Source organism: Alosa pseudoharengus, unplaced genomic scaffold (genome assembly GCF_046254945.1).
Source record: "Alosa pseudoharengus isolate Yale_2024_CS ecotype anadromous, Long Island Sound unplaced genomic scaffold, YU_APseudo_1.1 YU_APseudo_1.1_scf_2, whole genome shotgun sequence".
Classification (NCBI taxonomy): Eukaryota; Metazoa; Chordata; class Actinopteri; order Clupeiformes; family Clupeidae; genus Alosa; species Alosa pseudoharengus.
Window position 1 is genome coordinate 44,786,840 of NW_027468663.1, and position 20,880 is coordinate 44,807,719.

At 40.8% G+C, this 20,880-nt stretch overlaps 3 protein-coding genes across 5 annotated transcripts; 1 reads left to right on the forward strand and 2 right to left on the reverse strand.

The window, feature by feature from the left end:
• Positions 1 to 874: 874 nt before the first annotated feature.
• LOC143134627 (interferon-induced protein 44-like) lies at positions 875 to 9,290 on the forward strand. 2 transcript variants are annotated; one of them, XM_076295177.1, is made up of 8 exons: positions 875 to 995; positions 1,365 to 1,875; positions 1,961 to 2,012; positions 7,142 to 7,337; positions 7,513 to 7,665; positions 7,868 to 8,039; positions 8,208 to 8,308; positions 8,529 to 9,290. In XM_076295177.1, the coding sequence occupies exons 2-8, from the start codon at positions 1,398 to 1,400 to the stop codon at positions 8,715 to 8,717; spliced, it is 1,341 nt and encodes a 446-aa protein (XP_076151292.1). In that variant the 5' UTR covers positions 875 to 995; positions 1,365 to 1,397; the 3' UTR covers positions 8,718 to 9,290. The 2 variants fall into 2 exon arrangements, with proteins under 2 accessions (XP_076151292.1, XP_076151293.1); XM_076295178.1 differs by having other exon boundaries at positions 1,374 to 1,875.
• Positions 9,291 to 9,325: 35 nt separating this feature from the next.
• On the reverse strand, positions 9,326 to 14,577 carry rabgap1l2 (RAB GTPase activating protein 1-like 2). Of its 2 annotated transcripts, none has more exons than XM_076295181.1 (8): positions 14,119 to 14,577; positions 13,462 to 13,524; positions 11,178 to 11,285; positions 10,954 to 11,058; positions 10,785 to 10,868; positions 10,626 to 10,697; positions 10,108 to 10,302; positions 9,326 to 9,986 (listed from the first exon to the last, which is right to left on the reverse strand). In XM_076295181.1, exons 1-8 carry the CDS (start codon positions 14,227 to 14,229, stop codon positions 9,765 to 9,767), a joined length of 960 nt encoding a protein of 319 aa, XP_076151296.1. In that variant the 5' UTR covers positions 14,230 to 14,577; the 3' UTR covers positions 9,326 to 9,764. The 2 variants fall into 2 exon arrangements, with proteins under 2 accessions (XP_076151296.1, XP_076151295.1); XM_076295180.1 differs by having other exon boundaries at positions 11,178 to 11,288; positions 14,119 to 14,470.
• A 5,081-nt stretch (positions 14,578 to 19,658) lies between these two features.
• Positions 19,659 to 20,370, reverse strand: fam163aa (family with sequence similarity 163 member Aa). Its single transcript, XM_076296021.1, has 2 exons — positions 20,278 to 20,370; positions 19,659 to 20,048 (listed from the first exon to the last, which is right to left on the reverse strand). The coding sequence occupies exons 1-2, from the start codon at positions 20,368 to 20,370 to the stop codon at positions 19,659 to 19,661; spliced, it is 483 nt and encodes a 160-aa protein (XP_076152136.1).
• Positions 20,371 to 20,880: the final 510 nt, after the last annotated feature.

Sequence of the window (20,880 nt, forward strand, 5' to 3'; positions counted from 1 at the left end):
CAAGATGGCTGCAAACGCTAAACTTCGAGAAGATACTGTCTGTATAAATCGTCTTGTAAGTAAACTACCAGTGCTTTTTCAAAGTTCTCAATGTCTCGTTTTAAATGTCAGGGCCCTTGGAAGTCTACCAATGAAGTGTGGAGATACATTGAGCCTCGTAAATGGTGTAAAACAGTGATTTATTTGCATGGCTATGCCGATGCCGAGGCACCACCATTGACCGCCTTGTTGGTAGCATCGGCTAACTAGCGCCAGATTTCGGAGTGCAGGGGACAAGCCGAGATGGGCTATGAGACATACGTTCACACTCGGTATCATGTTTCAAAACACTTTAGGTCAAAATCACACCGGAATTCTCCTTTAAACCAGGCCATAAAATGGACTATCATACATTTTTTTTCAGACACATTTGAATTATCGTTGTGATGCTTGGAATTAATGGAAAATAATTTGTTGTATTACACCATATTGAAATTGTGAAAATGTTAATAAATGTGCATGTTCAAAATATTGCTATACTGTTTCATGTTGTCTTGGTCGTGGGGTATACACTGCCACACTAAGATACAAAATTGTTCGTCGGGGCAGTATCCTGAAAAGAACATAATATGTTCCTTTTCCAAGGGTACAATTTTGATCCATTACATAAAGGTACAAGTTTGTACCTTAGGGTACATATTTACTAAGGGTACAAACTGTAAGGGTACGAATACTGGATGTAGCCGGTTAAAAGGTACAAATTGTGTACCCTTGAGGGTACTGCCCCAGCTTCCTCTAAAGGAACAATTCTGTACTTTCTTTTCTGAGAGTGTAGAATATGCAAATCCATCGGTTTCGATTCATAGAAAGCACGTGCGTGCCATAGTTCCACCACAGACGTTCCCTGTGAAGTTTCGATGCAGCAGATTAGCACCTTTTGGTTTTAAGCCTACGAAGTGGATTGCTAAATAACGCAGGATTCAACCAAGCTGTGGATCCTGACGCTCTTAAAACTGGTAAGCCTTACATCGAAATGGGCTACATTTGTTTGTCACTGTGTCCTAACGATATGATATGATTTAGAAAATGTATATCCACCGTGGCAATCGTGAATTGTTGGCTACATTTGTATCCAGTAGCCTACATGTACCAACACGTTTTTGTTTTGTTATTAGGCTACCTTATTATTTAGCCTTATTGTGGATTAGATAGAACTATGCAAAATGAGACGCTGGCTATCAATATATCATCTTGATTGAGTAGGAGGCTAACCAGCCACAGTGAATATGGTATCAAATATTCCATAAACACTAGAGCATGGGTGTTGTCCTAGCCGACGACGTCTTCGGATATTTGACGTGAAGTTGATTAATTCTTATCCGCAGTGTTTTTAGGTCTCCATCACTACAAGGACCATCATGAGCGTCATAACATCCAGACTGACCAGAGACCAAGAGAAGAAGATCTCTTCTATGTTTGGCCATGCCAAACTTAGTCTGATATACAAAGCTAGTGTTCATGGCTATGATAATAATAACTTTAACTATAAGTGTAGCAAACAAGGCCCTACCCTGATTGTTGCCTACAACAATACAGGATTCATATTTGGGGCATACATTAGTAAAGATTATGCACAAACAGGGCAACATATTATCGATGAAAAGGCTTTTTTGTTCAGTCTTGATGGAAGAGAGCAGAACCCCGAGCCTTACCGTGTTACACGTACTGGCCAGTACGCCTTTACTGATGTTGGGCCCAATTTTGAGTCTCTGGTCTTCCTCTTCAACAATGGAGCCGCTATCCAAAGTAACCCAGGGAATTTCTTCAACTTCGATCCATTAAAAATGCATGGAAATGATTTGCAACTGACTGAGTGTGAAGTCTACAGAGTTGAGGGTGAGTAGGATGTTAAGCTACACAATATAGAATGTAATACGTGAAATATTTATTCAAATTTAATTCAGTGTTTTTGTCTCTTTAGAGTGTGATGCTCTTTTGGCAAAGCCTTGGAGGAATGTCACATGGAATGCTGAGTATGTCAGTTTTACTTTTAAAAAACATATTACGGTAATTTCTGATAGCAATAAAATGTATGGTTAAAATGGATAATAATTTAACTTCAAGACTACTTTTAGTTAGCCATGTAACCCATCTTGGTTTTAAACAAAGACACTATCCCCTCCCCCAATGGAATGCTAATGTGCTGGTTTAAGGCCTATCTCTTACACAAGACAAAGGATGCTTCCTTGATATAATGTATCCATGTATCATGAAATGTAAATGTATTCATGTCTGGTATCATTTTGATAGTCTCATTACAAGGATTGTAATGATGTGATTGTGAGAATGTTTGGAACATTCTATAAGTGATATTTCTGATATATAAGATATCTCTCCTCATGCTATTCTGACAAGAATTCATAGGTGTGAAGTGGGTGTGAGTAGGTGTGTCTGATACCAACTGTAGAACCAATCAAGTGGGCTTGTTCTTGGCGCCACTTTGTTCTTTGTTTAAACCATTTAAAAGTAACTAAACTGCAATGTTTGTGAGATCAGATTTTCTAGACTTGGACTAAGGATGTAGAGCGGAAGAGAGTAGTTGGCTTCAGGCCAACCTAGGCCTGGCCTGGGCTAGGCCTACATAGACCTTTTTTGTACTCTCTCTGCTTGTAACAGAATAAACCTGATTCCTGAGTTTTTCCTGAAGTTCGCCAGTCTAAGATTAATATTAAGTAATTATTCACCACAATTACTTTCATGGAGGTTCCACCGAGATAATATACTTTTGTCGCTGATTCTAAGACGCCGCAGTTTTTTTTTTTTCTTTTTCTCATCGCTCTGGTGACAGCTCCCAAGTTAAGGACGCTTTTTATCTGCATTTCTTCTTTGGTGATGAACGAAGGTGGATCTGTAAATCCGGGCGGTTCCTACTAACCACAGTTTGGAATGGGCGGTAAGATATCGGAAAAGGCATTCTGAGTGAGTAGACATTTTGGCAAAACCGTAACTTAATAGTGGACACAAAATTGTGCTTCCCCGATTTTGGCAATATTTTGGCAAAACCGTAATTTAATAGTGGACATAAATTTGTGCTTCCCCGATTTTGGCAAAACGTCGCACAAGACGAATTAATCCATATTTTGTAAAGCGTCTATATATGTGTTGGATTGAAGTCCAATGGTGCCTCTTTATTGGATATAAGGAGTAAATAGATTAGCGAGTGTGCTAGGCAGCTCAGTATTAAACACGGTGGTTCGTGTGCAATCTATTTTTCGCGGGTTTTAGGGACATCATGTCCTAACAAGCTACGTAGCTTATGCCCCTTTGTGTTTACAGAACATTTTATTCCTTCACTACCAAAACAGAATATTAGACAGAACTTGGTGCTGCCCTTTTTGTTTTTATCACCAAGAGCGTATGAGCGGCTAGAATCCAAGCTAACACTAGTCTTGTTTTGTTTTTGAGTAGATGTGGTGTTTTGTTTTAGGCTACATCTACACTCAGATGATGAATCCAGGATTTTTGTCGTAATCTTTTTCAAGTGTGCAAACAGCATAAGCTCAAACAGCATAACCTCAAGAGAGCATGGTTAGGCCTCTTTTAAGTACGCCTGAGCTAACTAGCTGCCGCTAGGGGCGTCTAGATGTCTTTGTGAGCTAATATGAGCTAACTGAAAAGGCTTGACTAAACTTCTTTTGTTCTTTTAAGCAGGAAATTCTTCCTGCAGCCCGTTTAAAGTTGTCCTCCAGCTCCATGGAGCTGTGTGTGTCTGTGTGTCCAGTATGAATGAATGCGCGTGTGGGCCGGCCCTGTGTGTGTGAAATTTGTTTATTTCGTTATATGTGTTTGTTTCCATTTTTTGTTTCAAGTCCTTCTTTGTTTTCTTGGGTCAAAAGTTTTCACACCTTTTGCTATCTTATCTCACTGCCTTTGTTCTAGCAGCACTGTATTCTATAACCAACCCCCCAGCTTCTCCCCCATGGACACAAAAGGAACTTCACTGGGGAGATATGAACCTAAGAGGAGTGATAATGGGAAACCATTGTTGATTTCAACCATTTTCTTTCTTTCATTTGAGGGACATCTTTTGGGTTTAACATGTTAAGACATATTTTTTTTTATTTTTGCTTGTATGCCAATGGGAAATGTTTGCTACATGTTTACGCCTTGTTTGATGTGGGCAAATGTTCAATTGAATGGATTCATACCCACAACTTGAGTTTCTTTCTGTTTGAAATTACCTTTTATTTGTTTTTAGTTTGTATTTTTTTGTTATAGTTAAGAAACTATAAAAAGGGGGAGATAGATGGTATTGACTTGAAATACCATCTAAGTTTATTGGTTTTATTGCTCAAATGGTCATTTTTTAAATGCCTACTGTTTTGTTTTACTGACCCTCACTTCTAATGCAAAATCTCTTTAAAAGACATGTAGGGGTACCCTACCCACGTGAGTCTGTGGATTATTTTTCTTTTAAACATCTAAACTTAACCAAAGTTTATTTATTTTCTTTATATTGGCCTTTTGCCAATAGATGCAAATGTGTAGTCTCTGTTTGGAGATAAATAGCCCTGCTATGTTAGAAGACCCATGCTGTAGGTGTGACTGTCTCCAATTGAGAAACTGAATACATTAGCATACTGTTGTTGACTTGTGAATCTGCATTCACGAGACACTGTTTGACTCTGTTTACACTCATGCTAATGTCTCTCAAAGTTGTTGTGAATCCACTCTCCAGAATCTCTTTCATGCCAAAAGGGACAAAGGGAGGTGTGACATGCCTTTGTCTTCGACTACCACTAAGCAAACATATCAGAAGATCCTTTCAAGATGGCGAATGGCTCCACCAACCAGGCTCAGCTACCACGCCAGAGCAGCAGCCGTGGAGACCAGGCCATGCCACTGGACGAGCTTGATGGACCAGACAACTCTGCCCTGGGCTCAGGTACAGCCAGCAGCAGCGGTCGGGGCTAGGCCATGTCATGAGACGAAACTGGACGAGGCTCAGGAACCACAGGTCCAACGGAACCAGTGGCAGAACCAACTGCCATGACTCTGGAAGCAACAAAACCGGACTGACTGAAAGCAACGAAAGGGGGTGCCGAAAGCAGCCTCGCACTCCGCATCATCAAAGACACTCATGGCCCATTGTTCATGGACTGTTTGGACTGACACAAGGGTGCACGCCGAACGCGGCCTGCATGCACACCCTTTGCACTCGCATACACTTACACTGAAACAATGCAGACACATTCAAGTTTCATAAGAGGACCCTTCTTCAACGGAAGAGAAACGCAAGAAAGGATGTATGCTGAACGCTGCTTTCCTTGCTCACGCACACACTTACATTGATTATGGACTGATTATGGACTTTATAAAAAAAAAATTTTGTAAAATTGTTCAAGAAGGCTCATGTTATGGAATCTTATTTTAAACTTCAAGTCATTCAGACTTGAAAAGGGGGAATTGATAGCAATAAAATGTATGGTTAAAATGGATAATAATTTAACTTCAAGACTACTTTTAGTTAGCCATGTAACCCATCTTGGTTTTAAACAAAGACACTATCCCCTCCCCCAATGGAATGCTAATGTGCTGGTTTAAGGCCTATCTCTTACACAAGACAAAGGATGCTTCCTTGATATAATGTATCCATGTATCATGAAATGTAAATGTATTCATGTCTGGTATCATTTTGATAGTCTCATTACAAGGATTGTAATGATGTGATTGTGAGAATGTTTGGAACATTCTATAAGTGATATTTCTGATATATAAGATATCTCTCCTCATGCTATTCTGACAAGAATTCATAGGTGTGAAGTGGGTGTGAGTAGGTGTGTCTGATACCAACTGTAGAACCAATCAAGTGGGCTTGTTCTTGGCGCCACTTTGTTCTTTGTTTAAACCATTTAAAAGTAACTAAACTGCAATGTTTGTGAGATCAGATTTTCTAGACTTGGACTAAGGATGTAGAGCGGAAGAGAGTAGTTGGCTTCAGGCCAACCTAGGCCTGGCCTGGGCTAGGCCTACATAGACCTTTTTTGTACTCTCTCTGCTTGTAACAGAATAAACCTGATTCCTGAGTTTTTCCTGAAGTTCGCCAGTCTAAGATTAATATTAAGTAATTATTCACCACAATTACTTTCATTTCCCAATTATTAGCTGAGGTTTATACATTGATTTTGCAAAATTTCTTCAGCTATGAGGGCAGTTACGGGGCAGTTTATATGGTATTAATATGGTTTTGTTTTTTTAATTTGCATAAAGCACTGTCTTGCGGTTTATCACAATGTGGCTAATACACAGGAAATTACTGTAGCCACACTGACTGAATACTTTATTTAATTTCAATAAGGACACAGTGTAGGCCTATTAGCCTGGTTGACACCAGACCGCTTCTCAAATCTCAGTTGAGACTGAGAGTGGCTCTGGATAGGGTTCATTCACGTACGACTTCCAGTGTCGTAACCAGCACTGAAATTAAACTTAAATTGTGCATTAAACTCCTAATCATTTAAGGAGTGCGGCAAACACATCTTTCTAGTAAGAAAAGGTTTTTAAATGCAGTTGCAGTTTACTCAATTCCAAAAAAAACAATACATGTCTGATTCCTGATATCTGTTTAAACTTATAAAACAGAAGATATATTTCAGATATGCATCAGTCTTTGTAAAAATATACCAAAAATAAAATTTCCAGATACAATTTAAGCATCATTATAACTGATATAGTTGTAAAAGGTAACCAATAACATTTTCCATCAAACAGTTTTTGTCCATTCCAACACATCATTCTGTAAATATGCTGTAAAAGTATATTATGATGCAACTTGCTTAACCTGTGTTACTTAAAATATGTTAGGACAAGGAACAATATTAAACACTACAAATATTGTATACAAATATTTAACAGTGTACTGATGGCAAAAAACATACATTTGTTTTAGATGTCCATTCCAACACACCTATACAATTGAAAGTATACATACCTAAGAATTGTCAATGACCAGTTACCATGAAACATTTATGATAGTTTAGATCAAGGTGAGATGATAATAACCTTGTGAAACAACGTTGCTACCCTGATTGTGAAACTCCCAATACCCTATATGTATGAATGAAAAAAGAAATGCATAGTTTGATGATTTTTTTTTTTTTAGAAGGAAGAAGGGCCTAATGGAAACCATTGCAAACTGGAAGTCTGGCATTAACTCAGTGGACCAGGCCCGGATACTGCTTGTTGGGCAGGTGGGGGCTGGGAAGTCAAGCTTCTTCAACTCTGTCAATTCAGTCTTCAAAGGTCATGTGACAAGTCAGGCCAACACAGGCACTGCAGGGACCAGTCTGACCACACAGGTACTTACTGTACGACTCTGTTACACAAAACACTAAGTTGACATCTCAATAGCCTCAGTGTACACACCGCACACCTGAATGTTTTGTTAATTTCCACATATATAAAGAGCTGTGTTAGTGGAAGGTTACATAACACAACATGGCACACACAATGGAATGTCTTTGTATCCATCAGTTCCGCACCTACTCTATCAGAGGAGGCAACAGTAAGAAGCCCCTGCCAATTGTTCTATGTGACACCATGGGACTGGAAGAGGGCTTAAATGCTGGTTTGGATATAGAAGATTTCACAAGCATCCTCAAGGGACATGTACAAGACCGCTACCAGGTAACTTTTATTTATTGTATTTGTATTGCATACTTTTCTTTTGTGTTTACAATATTCTGAGAGTAAGGACAAATGAATTGGTTTATCTGGCCATTACATCTATAGGAACTTTTAGGACATCCCACTCTAAACAGTATAGTTATACAGCTTCCACAACATTTTTATAATATAAGATGAAGAGACCGCTGTGTTACTGTTTCAGTTCAACCCATCAATGCCCTTGCAAGAGGAGGCTCCTGGTTTCCACAAATCTTTCACACTGAAGGACAAGATCCACTGTGTGGTCTATGTGATAGACACCGCCAAAGTTAAACTCCTCCCAGCCAGAATGATAGAGAAATTTTCCGCTTTCCGCAGGAAAACCAACCAGCTAGGTCAGTGTTGCACTGAGATAATATTTATTCCAGCAGCTTTACTCAAGAACACCACAAGATGGCACTACTAATTTTTTCACAATTATGTGGAAATTTCATCCCTAAGAATTATTGCTACAACTAAATGCCGGTGAGAAATGAATGTTGCTTATTTGTCTTCACGTCTAGGTATTCCTCAGCTCGTGCTCATGACCAAGGTGGATGAGGCCTGTCCCTTAGTTGCAGAGGACCTGAAAAATGTTTACTGCAGCCAGAACATTGAGGCAATGGTGAGGAATGCATGGGCCCTAATTTAAATTATGAGAAAAGTACAAAGTCTGACAATAAGAAATCTGTCTTGTGCATGAAGTGGAGTGTTTAAGCTTTGAGCTGACACAGCAATGTTTGTGTTTAGGATGTTGCTCATGGTATGAAATTATAAAATAGATTTTGCCTAATTTTTTAATCCTCTGACTAATTTAGTTTTACATTTGGCCTGGGTTCCTGTAGATGCGTGAGGTTGCTGCCCAGCTGGGCGTGTCCATGTCAGCTGTGATCCCAGTGAAGAACTACAGTCAGGAGCTGGAGCTGGACCTGCACACAGACATCCTGCTGCTCAACTCTGTCGTCCAGATGCTTCGGGTGGCTGAAGGCTACTTCGATGATCTCTTCCTGGACGAAGAAGAGAAGGCTGACTAGAACTTTCATTTAGTGAAGCTCTGACTTATTTGCATTGCATTTTTAAGAATCCTTATGCTGCAGGTTCCCTTTATCTCCTATCACCTTACAAGTTCATGTGTTCAAGGAAATGGTTCATGTAGATCCGCCACATTTCAAACTGTTTTTTCCTGAGGTACCAACATATACAAATTGAATGCAAGTCAACATACAGTATGTTTACAGTTGAATCATGGTATACCCTAAATACTGATGTATGAATATGGATGTATATCTTGATAATAGATAGATATAGATATATAATTGCAACAGTATTCAATTAGGCAGAGTCTAGGAAATTTCAATCTTTGGTATTTTCTTTGTATTTTTTTGTTTACATTTTCTGGGCTTCTCAGTCTACGTGAGACTTATAGGTTTACATTTATATGTTATTCATGCTGATGCTGATTCGCCAGTGTTGCCGTTAATCTTGATCTTGAAGTATCTTTTTTATATATATTTGTTAGAGTCTTGTTTAAATATATTTGTTAGAGTCTTTTTTAAATTAGGGCGAAATGCGAAAATGTTCTGTTAATAAACAAGGTGTAGCACGGAGTGAGTGTCTCACCTTATATTTTATAGTCTGGTCATAAGGTCATACAAAACTTGTTTATTGTTTTAATTGATCAATAATAAATACTGCCCACAAATCATAGAAACATTGGCACATATATTAAAGTAAATAATTACAAATAGCTTCACATAAGCTGGGTCCACCAGCACTAAAATGTTCAAGAAGGTTTACAACTTTTTCTGAGTGAACTTCACCCAGTCAGTCACTAAACCATGGACTTGGAACAACCCCAGATGTGTGTTTCCTGAAAGCATCATTGAGGAACCACCTCTGGGACTAAGAGAGTGAGAATTTTCAGGACCAACTGTGTCTATCTTTAACAATAGTATTTGCTCCGCATCCCCTGACAGGGATACTGCCCAGCTCCAAGCAGCAGTTAAGGGCACCTCTATATCGTAGCTGTCGTGCTTCTCCCTCTGGATTCCTATGAAACAGTTCTGGTGTCCAGTTCATCCTCATACATGAGCCTTCCTACCCTCTCTCAGTGCCAGGGAGAGTCTCCTGGCGCTCACCCACCCGGACCGAGAGCTGCTGAGCGGCGCCAGGATGTCGTCTCGCGGTGTGGAGGCCTGCGCACCAGTAGTGGCCATCCTCAGGGAGCCGAGGGTCTTCCTCAACCAGCCATTCTTGGCTTCTTGGAGGTCAGTCGTCAGCGCTCCATTCTGGTGCTCCAGTTCCTGTGAGATGGTCCAATATCTCAAATTAACCCAATACATCCTATAGTTCTGTGATAATAAGCAAAGCTAGATTTCCAGGATGTTTTTTCAATGTAGATTAATAATATGAACTAGAGCTTGCCTGTATCCTGCACTTGGCCTCCACCATCTGAAGCTTGGTCTGGGCCAGCTCTTTCTCCAGCTCTCGGACCTGGTCTTGGAGCAGGTCCCTCTCTTTGCTTGGTGAAGGTTTTGACAAAGTTCTTGATTCCTCTGTTTGAAGTGTTCCATCCACACTGAAGAGCTTGCAACACTTTTCACATTCCATCACTTTGCTCTGTGGAAACAACACCCACAGGAGTTTTATTTATTTAACAATTTAAATGTACTTTTGTATTTAATTTGTATTGTATTTCATTTAGTCTGTGTATATAAAAGCTTTCTCTGAAAACATTAATGTACACATATGCCACTGTTGGGAGTACAAGGTGTATTTAATCAATCATTTGGGCCTGACTTAAGGCATGCTTTAGCTTACAGTTGTTTTTGTCAGAATATGCTTCCTGAGAACCAGCCCCTGACCTTGGTGTTGTTGTTGGTGGCCATACTAGTAACTGTAATGTGCAGGAACACAGTGGTAGCAGCACAGCTGAGACTTACCTTAATTGAAGCCATTTCCTCATCATTGTCTGTTTGCTGCTTCTCAAGTCTTGTATTCAGCTGAGAGCAGATCTAAAGATGAGGCAAAAAATAAAGTTGCTCTTTTTGCTTTGTATATTAAAAAATAATATGCAGTGCAGAGAGTTACCCACAGCATACCTGCTTGTAATCAGCTATGATGCTGTTTGCCCGGTTGACCTCTGTTCCTGTCTTCTCCAGCTCTTTTCTGAATACTTCCTTCAGCTGTAGACATTGATGACCATGTTATTGCCATTCACACAAAGTAAATGAATAAGGTGATTGAGTGACGGTAGCCGACCCACTGTACCTGAGTGGCCTCCTCTTCTTTCTCTTTCTTCTCTTCTTTTGCCACTTCCAAATGGTGCCTGGTTTTCAAAAGCTCTTGTGTTAGTTCGTCAACCTTGTCCTCAGCCTGAGAAGATATGTTGCACAGAAGCACAGATGTTATGGGCAAGAGAACATGGATAAGAACATGTAGACTCATATATGTTGTTGTTTTTTCTCATATACAGGTGGTCTGTCTTGACTGACCTGGTTTAAGGCATTCCTCAGGGCAATCTTGCTGGTGACGAGTTTATGGGCCAGGTGATCGTTCTCTTGCTCCAGGCGCAAACTTGTTTCGTGAAGACATAGGTTCTCCTGCTGTCAATGACAAACACAGTCTCTCAGTTAAGTATTACTACATGACAACCCCACTACAGAAAGACCTTTACGTTTAAAGGTGCATTTAAATGACTTTATATTTAAAACAATATTGTATTTCGATGCAATCTGGTTCTGGACTTTAATTGTATTTATTGGGGGCCTAGCAGCGAAGCTGCGAAGGCACCCATTGAGTTACTAGCTTTTCCTATTATTGGGGGCCTAGCAGCGAAGCTGCAAAGGCACCCATTGAGTTACTAGCTTTTCCTATTATTGGGGGCCTAGCAGCGAAGCTGCAAAGGCACCCATTGAGTTACTAGCTTTTCCTATTATTATTATTATACTGTACATCCGACATTGCAGTCTATGGCAGCCCATAGAACGTCTGGCTAAAAAGTGCTGAAATTTGGCAGAAAGTTTCGGGACACTCCACTGACCACTCCAGCTCATTTACGGATCTCTAAACCCAGTCGTCTAGCGCCACCAATGGGTCAAAATTTGGCCGAAAATTGAACCGCTGGGTCTAAAGTTATGAAATTCGGCACACTGATTCAGGGCCGTCCCATGATCACCCTCACTATTTTACAGAACTCTATGCCCAACACTCTAGCGCCACCAATGGGTCGAACCTGTATTGCATTCACGCATGTGACCATTGAACCGATTTTCACAAATCAGGCACTGTTGGAATCCCTGGACCGACCTGAGTTCAATGACTCCTATTACGTCATTTTCCGCCATATTGGACCTCCGCCATATTAGATTTAGTCCAAACTCTACGAAAAGTTTCAGCGGTCACAAATTTCATCCAATTTTCACAGAACTTGGCGTAGATCTTCAGACCGAGCCACACAAACGATACTTTTTAATTATTTTAAAAAAAATGTTAAAGTTTATTTGCCCGTGACAGCCAATCACACATGGCGATGATGCCGCCTAACAGGAAGTGGGCTAACATCTCGGTTACGTTTTAATGTATATAGTCCAAACTTGGTACAGGGACTTGGTATCTTATTGTGAGGACACACTAGGAAATTGGCATCATTTGGCCTCTATAGGGAGCGCTGCAATACAGGAAGTGAGCTTGTATCTCAGCAACGCTTTGAAGTACAAAGTCCAAACTTGGTATAAGGACCTGTTACCTAATTATGATGACGCACTAGGAAATTGGCATCATTTAGCCTCTATAGGGGGCGCTGCAATACAGGAAGTGAACTCGTATCTCAGCAACGCTTTGATGTATGAAGTCCAAACTTGGTACAGGGACTTGGTATCTTATTGTGAGGACACACTAGGAAATTGGCATCATTTGGCCTCTATAGGGGGCGCTGCAATACAGGAAGTGAGCTTGTATCTCAGCAACGCTTTGATGTACAAAGTCCAAACTTGGTATAAGGACCTGTTACCTGATTATGATGATGCACTAGGAAATTGGCATCATTTGGCCTCTATAGGGGGCGCTGCAATACAGGAAGTGAACTTGTATCTCAGCAACGCTTTGATGTATGAAGTCCAAACTTGGTATAGGGACTTGGTAGGCTACCTGATTGTGAGGACATGCAAGGAAAGTGGTCTCATTTGGCCTCTAGGGGTGCTGTAATAAAGAAAGTGAGCTCACATCTCAGCAACACTGGTGTATGAAGTCCAAACTTGGTAGAGGGACATAGTAGCTGATTGTGAGAACACACAAGGACATTGGTGTAATTTGGCCTCTTGCTGTGAGTGCTTGCTCATGCCATGACAACGCCATTCCTGCTATAGCGCACTGTTAGGCCCCCGCATTGCTGCTTGCAGCTATATTTTGTATTTTACTTGCTGACAAAAATGAATGTTATATGCCCAAAATACAGAAAATACTAAATCATTGTGAAACACAGTTGCTTCATTGCTCTTTCAAAAATGAATGTTTAGTCCATATTCAATTTTGACATAAATGGCCTACATATTTCACCTCTAAGTTTAGTTATTTAGTGTTTACTGGCATTAATAGTACTCATAACACTCTTACTAATAATCATAGTGAAAACACACACACACACACACACACACACACCACATGCAACTGCCTGGTTGTGGAAGTGACCAACAGACTGTGTGCTTAGAGGAAGTGTGGGCGTGCTCTCAAGTGATACTTTCAGGATGGGACTGGGGCAGGAATGGGGAAAGTGCTCACCTGGTATCTGTCAAGAGGGTCTTCTTGCCTCAGCTTCTTAGAGGGTATCTGTGAAGTGGGGACCTGTGGCAAAGTGGGGGGAGGGGGTTGCAAAGCTGTAATTTTGTAACAGTGGCTGAAATATTCTAAGATGCTTAGCTTGACCAATCTCGTCTTTTATTACAAAAAATAGAAGTGAATAAAGTGAAAATTGAAGTATAGCCTAAAAATGTCTCATATTGAATCTCAGATGGTGTGCTTCAGTAGTTTGCAGAGTGTGCAGTGGACAGGGCACAGCCTCTAGAGGCCACTAAATCTGCTGTCTGTGGCACACACACACTAAAACAGACGAGTGTTTGCATTAACACCAGATTATAACATTATTAATTGACACATGATTATAGCATTACTTAGCACCTGTTGTCTCTAAATGTATTATCAATAATACTATTATTGTTTGTCTATCAGATCTAAACGTGCTATACAGCATTTGTTATTTTTTTATGTGCAATATTTATACATAATGTACCTTGCCTTTCTTTACCTGAATAATGAAACAGATACTGACTATAATAGCTACAACATTTAAACATTTGTGTCATCCTACAGCACATTACCCAGTATTTCTGACAAATTGCAATTGCAGTTTATCCTATTGGTGTATGATGCAGGACTCACTGCTTGTTTGGGTAAGGACTCCGCCACTAAACTGGCCAGGATCTCCTCCTCGGACATCTGGTCGATGATGTGGGCATTGTAAGCCACAGAGATAGACACTTCTTCCATCATGTTTGCAGTGTGAGAGTGAGAGAGAGAGAGAGTTGACCTGCGGCTAGTAGTAATCGGCTGAAGTAGACAGACACGCCAGCAACAGGTTCAGCAGGCGCTGACACACTGTCACACGGCAACTTCTATCCCAACAAGGAGGGGAGGGACCACACTTAAGATCGGTGTGGTCACACCCACTGGTTTTGTCCGTATTGTTTTCATGTGCAACACAATAGGCTGTACATCTCATGGTGCCCTCCGTTGTTGTCACACATGTGACACTGCCAGTAATCTGAATTTTCTGGGAAGTTCTTGAAACTGAACAGAGAGTAGGCGTTCTGTAACAAAGTCGCCTTGCATACTCTTAAAGTAAATAACAATGCTGTACTCACATGTGTTTGTTGTTCAGTTGAATGTATCTGATAGTGGCAGTTTTGCTCATACTCCTACTTCTCATATCAATGCTTTAGCAGTGACTCCCCTGAGTCAAAATATAGTGCTTCAAAACACATGAGAAAAAGTGAAAACCTCTTATTATTCCCCAGATATGCTATTAGGTTCTTTAATGGGACAAACTCAACAATCTTAATTTTTAGTGTTAAAAATACCTGTTGAGTTTGGTGACCTGTAGCTCGAGCCAGTACCCCCTCACCTAGCATAGCCTTTTCTCCTCATAGCATGCGTCTGTGTGTCTTTAAAAGAACGTGTGAAACTCCGACTCTCTCTGTAAGCTGTGTGGGGCAGGGTGCCCCTGGCATACAGGCTCTCCAGTCTCTGGAAGGGGAGCAGGTGCCAGTAAATTCCTGTGGCCCATAAGCTGCTTAAGTCAGTCCCTAAGTAGGCCCTATCCTCTTCTCCCCTTATTCAGTGGGAGCCACGGAGACAGAGTGCTAACTGCGCACTCATGCAAAACAACACACAAGTAAATAACCACCACATGTAAATAACGCAGTATACCTGTTGAGTTTGGGTGCTTTCATCCACTGTTTGTAGGTCAGTTTGGTTTTATTGGCACCATAAACAGTGGTGGGTGTGTCAGAATTGCAGGTTCACGATAAGAGTGGGGGTAATGAAATAAGTTGAATACGTCTAACAAGAGCACTCAGGTAGCTGCTGATCCTTGCCCCTACCCTGCAATGTTGAAGTGAAACCACATTTCAGCCCCCAGATCCAGATTCGCACGATCTTATAGACTGATATACACTACAGTGTCCTCTCTGCTTTGCCTTGTCTGAAAATTTTAAGTAAAGAAGATCAATAGTTTTTATGTGAGCACTCTCTCTCTCTCTCTCTCTCTCTCTCTCTCTCTCTCTCTCTCTCTTTCACAAACACACACACACACACACACACACAATACTCCCCTCGGTATCAAGTGTGAGGACAATAATAATGTCCAATACTTTCCCCATGAAGACCTGAAACTAATATCCAATACGTTCCCTAATTTGATATTAGGGTGCTAATAGTGAGTCATCAGTAACAGGCTTTTTGGATTTTTTTGTTATTGGTGACAGTGATACCATAGAGTAAACTTGAGTAATTTCATAGCCGTTCAACTTTCCCCATGAACACCTGAAACTGCTCACTCATGTACAACAATGATAATCACATTCAGATTTGTGTTTTCTTTCACAAGACCAGCCTGTACTTTGTGTGGGAACAAAAACTGCAATTACAGATCCAAAAGTCTCTTACCAGTCACACAGGGTGTGAAGGTGTGAATGCAAGAGCAAGATTGTGTTTCTAGTTTTAGTGAATCATTTAGTTGTGGTCTAACTAGTCATTCAGAAGTCACATTGCACTGTTCGGGGCTTCCAAATGAGATAAGGAATTTGAAGTCACGGCAGCCACCACCACAATATCATACACTAAGAATGGGACAACTAAACAGTAAATATCTTCATGAAAATTCATACCTGGATTAAAAGAGAATTCATTAATGAATGAAAGTGGCTACACCATAAACTGTAAAACGCAAGCATTACACTGTTAAGCTGATAAGCCACTGTTGTATTTAGACAATGTTTGTGTTGGCATAGACAAATAACACATAGAAAATCCTTTCCTTGCCAGAAAGCACATACCATACGATAGCTGCTCTGAAAAGGAAAAAAGAAGAGATATTTTGACAATGGCCCCAAGGGATGCCATATTTCAGGTCTTTTGTCAGCTGATGAGAAAAGTGTTATGTTCCAGTGCTCAAGTAAGCTTTGAGGTTGAGCAGGATTTCCGACAGGTTCTACAGGTATCGCAGCACATTGAATGAAAAAGCTTACTGAATGAAGCCTTGAAATCACAAGAATGCAGACGTGGAAACACCCATCACACTCTGTTCCAGCTCTCTTTGATAGACGGCTTTGTCAGATACATGGACAGATACACACACAAACAGCTCAGATGTGATATGGTCTTATCTGAGAAGTTAAATAAGGGATGTTATATTTTCACTATCCAGGTCACTGCTCTGCTTGGAAGATAGATGTCATCATGGAGCCACTCTTAATCAACTTCCAGTCATGTCATGACATAAAATAACTTCATGAATCTAAATAGAATCTAAATACAATACATTTCATAAATCTAAATAATAGTTTTACAATACATTACATAATATCAGAGAGGGTTAAAGTGGAGCTAGTAATCAAGGATCTTTGTTGATTATTAGGACATTTTGATGTTTAATGTCCATAATGACAATATGCCAGATTAGAATTTCTGTTATACTGACATATTGTATAAAAATAATTTGCAATAATGTACTAATGTGTAAATCCTGAAGTGCATTAAAATAAAAGTTATCAAATGAACTAACACTAATTCTTTGGAAAATGTGATAACAATCCAAACCACTATGTTATTTTGTTTTTATAAAAGATTACTATCGTTTTGCACCAAATCAAATTATTTGATACCAAAAACCCTCAAATGTCTACATGCCAGATAGATTATTTTACTTCTCAGTTGACAAAGTGTTACTGTAATAACCAGCCCACTGTTCCTGAGCCAATGCCTGCAGTAAGCGACACTACAGTATAGCTTTTCATATTACCAACAGAGATGACTTCAGAGAGTGTTGTGACGGTCCACTGAACCATTACTGTCTCAACCTCACTATTAGATTGTAACAGAGAAATGGACTGTGGCCCTGCTTCATTCAGAGACTCTACCCAGAAACTTACAGAGGAGCTTCAGTGATTATTTGAGCACGCCAAGCAGTCCACAGCCACTGCACACTGGTGTCTTCTTTTTCTGAAGGAGCTCAGTAGTGTGTTTTTCAAGCATCAGTGTTTTGCTAATGTGTGCTATGTGGTTCTGGATGGAAGGTAAAGGGTTCCTTGTTATGTGAAACCTATATGACAGGGTTTTGGGTAATTGCGTCCACTGCCCACTGACCCAACTTGTCACCTAAATGCTCTAGGTGTCAAGTCAGAGATTCTGAATATGCCATCACAGCTGTCAGGCTATTGGTAAAGAAAAATGAGTGCTGTGTAGGATATTAATCATATTTAGAAAGCTGGGTCGATTTTGCAGGCTAGCTAGGGTTCCATCTAACTCATTCACATATGTTAAGTGCATTCATGAAAATCTGGCAAATCTCCTTATCATGTGAGGAGTATGGAACAGTAGGGTGCTGCTGTCGAGGGCAATTTTTATAATAATCCTGTAGCTCAGTCAAATTCTAATATTTCATGCACATTTTACATGTTCCCTGTCATTATTTTCTTTTAATGTGCATTAGGTTGTTGGATGTACAGTAAACCCAGTTTGCCATATGGTAATTCGTCAAAGCATGCAGATATGTCATTGTCAGCATGATATCAACCCAAAAGAAGTGTCCAGGCATTTATAAATATTTATTCATATTCAAAAGGGAACATTCTGTGAAATAAGTGGCTGATGCTCTTGAGGAATTTCAAATGACAAATTAAATAATGTTTTAGGTCTAAGACATTAAAATCACTTTTGAGAGGAAGCTGTAGGCCTAAGTGTTTTGCAGTAAATTGCTGCATTCTATAGTGTAAAGCTATGGGTCACATTATATTAGAAAGTAAGTTTACATCATTTTAATGCTAATGTTAATGGATATAAAATCATGTAGATATGGACTGAATAAAACCCATGACAGAATTGAATTGATAATTGGTTTTATATGTTGCTTTAGTGTGAATATTCACGACACTTGGTGAACACAGTGAAAAAACTTTAATTTCAGTATATATAATTATTATTTCAACATATTTAATAATTCCACAATTTAAAGTCATTTATAACACAGCAGGGAAGTTTTGTGTCCTGGTGAAGGTGTGATAATATTTATAAAGACTATTTCATGGATACGTTGGGTCCAAAACTGAACAGAATAAAACACAGGGGAAACTAGGAAGGTAAATGCACTGTGGAGATGAACATAATGGGACATTCATAGGTGGTACATTGATAGAAACCATACATACAATTAACAGATATTTCATTCATTTAACACTAAACACAATGCAGTTTAAAATGACACACTCTACTCGAGAGAAATGAAAAAGAAGAGATAATGTGACTGCATAACATAATGCTCATTATGTAAATTAATTGAATAGCCAGTCAGCCATAGAAACAAAACCTGTGAATAACAATTCTGCACTTGCACATTTTGCTGTCTCAAAATGAAGAGGCAATGTTCCCCTGGGAAAACAAACTGGTAATGTGGAAAGAATCATAGAGGTAATTTCATAATAATACAATTCATATCCACTTTCACTCAGACATAGCAGCCGCGAAAAAGGTAAATTATATGTACAAATCTGCCCTGCCCCTCACATTGTATGTGTTCGCAGAGAAGTAACCTCTGTTACATTACAGGGGTCTTTTGGAAGTCTTGTTCTCTTCTCCATTTTAATATCTGGCATACAGTACTTGCATAGAGACAACCTTAAAATTGTTTGACTCTTTTTCTGTTTGCTACAGATCTACAAAATGAAAATAAAACACAGTGATCCTTAGAAGTAAGAGTATCAATTCTCCCAGTCGAGCAACGAGTACATATTTATATTAACTTTCTTTTTTCCAACTAACAAGAGGGTAAAACAGACCGCAGAAAAGGTGAGAGAAGGTGAGAGGGGAAAAGAACACTCGGCATATAGCCCTCACAGTTCATGTCTGTCGGATGAAAAAGAGAAAAGGTTGGCAGCAGAGAGGGGAAAGCTTACAGGAGAGAGAAAAACTGGATCAAAAACCGAGAACCGAGGACAAGTCGTGAGGGAACTGGGACGGTTGGCATCGGTGGGGGGGGTGGCCTGTAGTGGATATGACCTTCACAGGTGACCCCTGTTAAGGTCAGTTTCCCTGCCTGTGTCATGATGGGTGGCAAAATATTTTTTTTTTTCGATCTTTTTTGGGGGTGGGGTGGAGGGTTGTGGTTGAGTATTGTGTCCAGCCATTGGGTGTGTTCCCGCCTCGGCTCAGACGTCGGTGCTGATGGCGCGGGTGTTGGTGTAGAAGTCGGGGGTGGAGCGGCTACTCAGCGGCGCCGAGTGCAGGGAGGACATGGAGAAAGACGCGGCCGGGTTCTCGTAGTGCGCGGGCATGAAGGCCATCCGCTCGCCGCCGTTGCGCAGGTCGTCCATGGAGCGCATGTAGTAGGGCGAGCACGTCGGGCAGAATTTGTGCGCCGGCAGCAACTGATGCTGCGCCAGCTGCGCCGCCGCCGCCGGCTCGTACGGCAGCGCGAGAGGCGTGACCGCCGAGCCGTCCACCCCGGGGGCGCTGCACGCGTTGCAGGCAAACTGTGGCTGAGGGTCCCCGGTAGAGCCTGCGTCCACTTCCGAGTCATTCCTCTTACAGCAGTAATACTGTGTAGAGATGGGGGGGAGGGCAGTGTAGAGAAGAGGAAGAGGAGAGAGGAGGAGGCCTATGGTCAAATTGCAGTTCTGTCTGTGAGTATTTTGAGTGTGATGTGTGAGTATATGAATCCACGTGCATGTGTGTGTGTGTGTGTCTGTGTGTGTGTGTGTGTGTGTGTGTGTTTTGGTTCACCAAATCATGTGTCTACACATTTTAAACTTGATGAGGCCAAAATACCTGGAGTCTACAGTAACACAGCACTGCTATGATACACAGGAGTATCACCGTTGCGAGAATTCCTCCAGTTATGACAACAGTTCCAGCTGTCATCCGACCAGATCTCCATCAAACCCTGCACATCCAATACAGAAAATGAGCCAGCAGACATTTACACATGCAGAACTGATTTTACACGTCTTTCACGCTAAGCCAAAACAAACCATTTGCCACCTTAATGTATCCCCAAACACCCAAAAGTCATTGATAATCACTTACATTCAGCAATGTGTGCTTTTAGTACCTGCCGAGATAATAAATGGTTACCATTAAACAACCTAACAGCATGATGCATAGCTGACACACAAAACACTCTGGCATTATAGAGGTGCAGAAAAAGCATGCAGTCAGCCTTCAGTGTGTGTTTCAGTGGAACAGAGACGTGAGTGCCTGATTGAGTGCAGTGTGGTGCGGTGTGGTGTGTGTGTGTGTGTGGGGTATGTGTGTGGGGTGGGTAGTTGAGCGCAGTAGGTGAACCTACATCAGGAGAGCGGGAGAGGAGGGGCAGGAGGGCACCAGGGGGCCTGTGGGCACAGCTGCAGCTCCGAAGGCACCAGGCATGGG

What these genes read in the sequence shown, in the direction of transcription:
- LOC143134627 (XM_076295177.1), top strand. Translation starts at nt 1,398, where the DNA reads ATGAGCGTCATAACATCCAGACTGACCAGAGACCAAGAGAAGAAGATC. An exon ending in GGACCAGTCTGACCACACAG is followed by an intron (nt 7,338 to 7,512) that starts GTACTTACTGTA and finishes TGTATCCATCAG; the next exon opens with TTCCGCACCTACTCTATCAG. An exon ending in ATGTACAAGACCGCTACCAG is followed by an intron (nt 7,666 to 7,867) that starts GTAACTTTTATT and finishes TTACTGTTTCAG; the next exon opens with TTCAACCCATCAATGCCCTT.
- rabgap1l2 (XM_076295180.1), bottom strand. Translation starts at nt 14,229, where the DNA reads ATGATGGAAGAAGTGTCTATCTCTGTGGCTTACAATGCCCACATCATC. An exon ending in AGTCCTTACCCAAACAAGCA is followed by an intron (nt 13,525 to 14,118) that starts GTGAGTCCTGCA and finishes ACTTTGCCACAG; the next exon opens with GTCCCCACTTCACAGATACC. An exon ending in TGAGGAATGCCTTAAACCAG is followed by an intron (nt 11,059 to 11,177) that starts GTCAGTCAAGAC and finishes ATATCTTCTCAG; the next exon opens with GCTGAGGACAAGGTTGACGA.
- fam163aa (XM_076296021.1), bottom strand. Translation starts at nt 20,370, where the DNA reads ATGACAGCTGGAACTGTTGTCATAACTGGAGGAATTCTCGCAACGGTG. An exon ending in TGTGTTACTGTAGACTCCAG is followed by an intron (nt 20,049 to 20,277) that starts GTATTTTGGCCT and finishes ATCTCTACACAG; the next exon opens with TATTACTGCTGTAAGAGGAA.